Genomic DNA, 5,780 nt, shown 5'->3' on the forward strand with positions numbered 1-5,780 from the left:
TTTTATCAATTATGGTGAGGTTACAGCCTTCTATAGAATGCGAAGCAATTGTTATAAAAATGTTCTAATGTGGATGCTTTTAACTACAATTTGTTCAACATTGCACTATTTTTTCTTATTTCTGAAGTTATATTGTAAAGTCCTGGGATTAAAAGGATGAACAAGAACAAAAGAAGCAGTCGAACATTTTCTTTGAAAGCTGTTCACATGAAACCATTGAGTTTCAAACCACAATGAAATGGAAAGTATTTGCTTCTTTTGGCAAACTGTAACAGTAAAAGGTTAAATTATTGACAGTTAATTGTTTAGTTAACGGTAGTAAACTATACATAAACATACAATTGGTAAATTTCCTGATATTTTTTCTATTAAACTTGAGTTCGAAACTATGCAAAGTCAGAAAACAATGTTATATATTCTTTTAAGAAATTAACTCTTCTAATAGTATCGAATTAGAGTCGAGTTTTATAATTAACACCGTAATTTACGATTGTGAACTTGAGCAATAGGTTATCTTCAACCTTCACTAAAAAAAATGGTTCCAAGTTCGTTTCACCAGTTGCACCGATTGATTTCAAATAAGAAGTATCCCCTGGGGTTTTACCATTTGTCCAAAAAGAGTTTAGTTTAATTAACGTATTACCAAAACGAGCTTCAAATAAACGATGCACCGATATAGGCTTATGAGCCGCTTTTATATTACTTGGGAGTAATTTATTTCCATCTACGAATTAAAATTCATTTCGTTTGAAATTTCTGTTTCGGAACTGCTTCATAAGTATCAGTTGAATTCGCATTGGGTCCCCAAACGTTGTCTTCAATCCAATCGAGGTAATGTGAAACCTTGGTGTAAACTGCTCTCGACTTCCCAATCCCACATCCTTTCAGTCCGGTGGAAATGATACCAACAACGTGAAATATGCAGGTTCTTGGATTCGGGAACTGCAGAGGACCGCCAGAGTCTCCCTCGCAAGTGTCACGTTTGCTATAGTTGCTACCGACGCACAATAGACCATTGGTTATGCCACGATCGAAACGGTCAAATATGTCCAATCTTTTAGCGCAATCTTCTTTTGGAAACTTTTGCAACGCAACCTTCATCATTTTTGCGGAGCGATCCCCATACATGCCAGTGTAACCAAATCCGAGGGCAACGAACACGGCATTGTTGCGGATCTCCGAGTCCCAAAGACATGCTGGACGAATGGATGGAGTAAAATACACCCGGTGTTCCAGCTTCACTAGTGCAATATCGTGGTAGACTTTTCCAAACTTGTGCTCAGGATGCCTCAAGTACCCTTCAATAGGAATATCGTTGACATGTTCCGTCTTGATCTTTATGTGGTACTCCTCAAGACGAGCAACTGATGGGTATTCCGTAGCGAAGCAATGAGCAGCGGTCAGCACGTGTCGATCACTGATAAGCGTTCCGCCACAAAAAAAATCATATTCGTGTTCTAAATCGGTCTTGAGGTAGCCCAGCAAGGCATGATGCGGGAACTCGCCATATCGTGCTTGTTCACCTCCCGAAACCACCCGTCGCAGTCTTGGTTTACTGCAGTCCTGCTGGTACTGATTGCACACTTGAAAAAAAAATCCAAGTTCAAAATCATACTTAATTTTCTGCTACAAAACAAACGATACTTACTTTCCACTGCAAGTCTTTGACCTGAAAACGGAACAATCAAACGAATTTTAAAATCTTTCTATTAACCAATTATGTGCTGGAAATAGGCCCTCGTAAATAGGTTCAGTCTTTACATCGATCCTTACCATCGACATTGCTCGCAAAGCTGCTAACGCTTAATAGCACAATCAGCCTCTTCCACATCGTGCGTTATTTTCATCAACCCTGTAAGCGATCCTCACTGCTTGATCGTCTTGTTTGCACTGATAGTAGCATCAGTTTGCATCTTTTTTATATTTTCCAAGTAAGACTCAATTTTAGGCTTCTCTTAAACTGATATGATGAGGTGTAGAATATTTCGTTGACCTTTATTACGATTTTTTACAGATTTAAATTCACAGAAATCTGTTCAGATACAAATGTCACATGTTCACAAAACACAATTATCTCATGTTGTAAAGATGTAACTTTATTATCATGGTCTTCTATAATACCTATTGTGCAGTGCAAAAAAATGTTAAATTCCGAAAACAAACCACAAAAATATAGCCTTACAGATACTAATTAGAACTCATGCTTGGCATGATATGCATTTGATGTGGAGTAACCCCAAAAAACCCAAAAACGCCCTTCCACTTATCGTATTTTTGGCAACCATGTAATCACCAAAGTCGAGAATGTTTGTGTTTAAGAATGTACCAACAGTGACCATCACTGACACCAGTTTGCCTTTTTCCATTGTACGATTCCTAAACCGGGTGTGCTCTCGGTTTTCTTTTAGCTAATTGATGTATAAGACTAGTCCGAGTGGCTAACACGTTGTAACAACTAATACATCCTGCGTGGTGAAATATGAAGCACTAAAGAAAGCAAATAACAAAGGTAATCGAAAAAGCCGTAGAAACGTCTTAATCACGGATCACTTTTTGAAAGTAGTTTAAGCTTTTAAGAGATTAGTTCTTTAGAAAACAAAAACAGCATGGAAAATAATAACAGAAAGAAAATTATAACTATTTATTGCCATTTTTTTTTCTTTTACACCGAGTTAGCGGTAAGTATGTCTAAAAATAAAATGCCTTAACTAATTATTTAACATCGACCCGTTTATAGCTCAGAAAAAGAGCACCCGAGCTAAACCTACATCAATCATTCTATTTAGAAGAGTGAAAGAGTGTCTCGATTGTCAATCAACTTTATAAACGTTAGTGATGAACCTACACAATAGGTTATCTTATTGTTGCTTCGTGTATAACAAGACTTAAGATAAGAATGGTACAGCAACTAGCAAATATTCGCGCATTTGAAATACTGTTTCGTGTTTAACGTGAGCTTACCAAATCAAAATATAAAAAAGAATATTTCAAAAACTCTCGGGTTAAAATTGGAATACAGTTGAGAAGCCGATTTTGCAAGAAGCATAGAAATACATGAACTCATTCATCGTATAAGGGAAACCCAATATTACGTCCGATTCAGGGATGATATATAGAAACAAGCAAACTGACGCCATTATCAGTGCTCACCAAACAATCGACGGGTGAGGATCGCATGGGAGCCTAAGCAGAATAAAGTGAAGTTTATTTTCCCTTTTTATAGATTTGCTGAAAATACGATACGATGTGGAAGGGTTTGATGTTGCTAATGGGTTTAATAAGTAGCATTGCAAGCACATACGCTGGTAAGAAAGTGTTGAAACGACATTTTCATCGAAATCCTGCTTAATAGTAAAATGGAAAAATCAATTGCATAGTTTATTTAATTTTCTTCCTCTCTCTCTCTGGTTTCAGGTGAAAGGCTCGCAGTTGAAAGTAAGTACGATCAGTTGGTATGTAGAGTCAAAATATGAGGAATATATTTTACTTCTTCTCCCTCATCCAGTGTGTAATAAATACCGTAACGTTCCAATTTAACCGAATTTAGTTCTGCCCCTCCCGATCCATGCTAACCCGATCAATGTTACATCCAACGTTTGTGCCAACGCCGTACAGCTTATCGCAGGAGGTGAACCAGCACGCTACGGCGAGTTCCCGCATCATGCCTTGCTGGGCTACCTCAACAACGATTTTGCTGACGGATATGAGTTCAAATGCGGTGGAACGCTTATCAGTGATCGACATGTGCAGTTTCAAAGGATGATGGTCTCGAGGTTGCCATCGAAGGGTTTTTGAGGCATCCCGACCACCGCTTCACGAAAGCCTACAACGATATTGCACTAGTGAAGCTGGAACAGCGAGTGTATTTTACCAGTAACATACGTCCAGCATGCCTTTGGGATATGGAAAACAGCAACTCCACTGAGTACACAGCGACCGGATTTTGCAACAATGATATGTACGGGGTTCCTTGTACGCAATTGATAAAGGTGGTGTTGGAAGAGTTCCCGCAAGATGACTGTGCTCAAAGGTTCAAATTCACATCCCGCTTCAGTGTCGGCGTTACCGATGGTCAACTGTGCATCGGTAGCAATATGGAAGGTCGTCACGCATGCTTAGGAGACCCTGGAAGTTCGCTGCTGACACTCACTCAACCTAAAAATTGTATGTACCACGTTGTCGGTATCACACCGATAAGACCTTACGGGTGCGGTGTCGGTAAGTCGAGGGCACTCTACACCGAGGTCTCGCACAGCCTCAGTTGGATAGAAGAAAACGTTGGGGTATTTAAGGCAAATTTAAAGGATACTTACGACTCCTTAAAGTTTTTCTAAATAAAGCTAAATGAGCGTCTCATAACTATTGGACCATCGACATTTTTTCAGAGACGGGTGGGTATAGCTTCATTTTTTTGTAATATATGATTCGTAATCATATTCGTTTTGTAATAATATGCATTTTGAAACTTCAAAGAAAATAGATTCAAGCATTATGAGAGTGCTCCTTTAGAAAGTGTATTCAGATTTTGCAGTTTTTTATGTTTAAGTCAACGGCAATAACTTGTTCCGACTTTAAAACAAAATTTTGATGTTCACTTTAATTTGAACAGCTTTCGAAATGGTTGGTTTACTCATTACGATGTTGTTACGATTTACGATACTTCGAACGACTTACACTGAGTCAATAGGTACTTATTGGCAAGATCAAGGTTGATACCGATTTGATCGTTCACTGGCAGTTTTATTTGGTAATACAAAAAATATTGAAAGATTGGATTAGAAGTAAGAGGCATCCATATTTACGAGTCGGGATAAGAATATATTGCCGTCTATCTATTTGATATTTTCACACAAAGACAGATTGGATGATGTCTGTTTTTACTACCATCAATTAGTCATGACCAGATAAAGTCAGCAATTAAACTGTTTTAACGGCAATATTTTTTATCTGTTTTTAATTGCAAGGACGAGCTTATGACCACTGGCATTAATAACAAGTAATCAAAATGCACGAAAGTTGGTTTTTTGGAGCACAAAAGATACAGATGCCGTTATCATGTCCTATCTAGGAATTCCCAACCAATCCTTGCTCATGACGATGCGTTGAGTTACAGTTTATAATTTTGCAAAATTATTTTACTAGCCCTTACGTTAATTGTGTATTACGTGTATCTGTATCCGTATCTGTGTGTTAGGCATGTTATGTGATAAATAATATATTTGCATTTCAGGGTATGACTCCGGTAGTTATTTGGAGGACGGTTTTGTTTTGTGTAACATTAGACATGTTTCTCTCCTGCTTCCGAAAATCGTTTGGTAATCACTATCGCTATTACAAAACGTAAGTCGTAACACACTAAGCGATGTTGGAATATTCTAACCGAGTGCTCGTGTTCTCCCTCTCAACTGTATACGATTTGCCTCCTAATACCTAACGTGAAGAAGAAATGTTTTGACATCAAAATCAAAATAAGCTTACATGTTGTCAGTCAGAGGATTTCTTTCCAAATTTCCAAACTAACTAATGATGAATCACATATTTGCTCTAGCACCGTACAGCTTACCATCGCTGCCGAAAGGTTATGTAGGTGCACCGTCAGTCATTGCTGGCCCACGATAACGATGGTAACAACATCAACAAGAAAGAAGCTTACTAATTTGAAAGTAATGTTCACGGACATCTCGATTATCAGCATGCGCTAGAGATCAACGAGAACGTACCAGTTTTATTTGTTTCACACTCCCATTTATCAGCTTAAGTCCATTTATCAGCTTAAGAAA

At 38.1% G+C, this 5,780-nt stretch overlaps 1 protein-coding gene across 1 annotated transcript; it reads right to left on the reverse strand.

The window, feature by feature from the left end:
* Positions 1-738: 738 nt before the first annotated feature.
* On the reverse strand, positions 739-1,831 carry LOC131285305 (serine protease snake-like). The gene is made up of 3 exons (XM_058314159.1): positions 1,774-1,831; positions 1,649-1,669; positions 739-1,583 (listed from the first exon to the last, which is right to left on the reverse strand). Exons 1-3 carry the CDS (start codon positions 1,829-1,831, stop codon positions 739-741), a joined length of 924 nt encoding a protein of 307 aa, XP_058170142.1.
* Positions 1,832-5,780: the final 3,949 nt, after the last annotated feature.

Source organism: Anopheles ziemanni, chromosome 3 (assembly GCF_943734765.1).
Source record: "Anopheles ziemanni chromosome 3, idAnoZiCoDA_A2_x.2, whole genome shotgun sequence".
NCBI classification, from domain to species: Eukaryota; Metazoa; Arthropoda; class Insecta; order Diptera; family Culicidae; genus Anopheles; species Anopheles ziemanni.

Bases quoted from the DNA above. Each gene is read 5' to 3' on its own strand.
- LOC131285305 (XM_058314159.1), bottom strand. From the start codon at position 1,831: ATGTGGAAGAGGCTGATTGTGCTATTAAGCGTTAGCAGCTTTGCGAGC. The intron at 1,670-1,773 runs GTAAGGATCGAT...TTCCGTTTTCAG, and splicing joins CTTTGCGAGCAATGTCGATG to GTCAAAGACTTGCAGTGGAA. The intron at 1,584-1,648 runs GTAAGTATCGTT...TTTTTTTTCAAG, and splicing joins TCAAAGACTTGCAGTGGAAA to TGTGCAATCAGTACCAGCAG.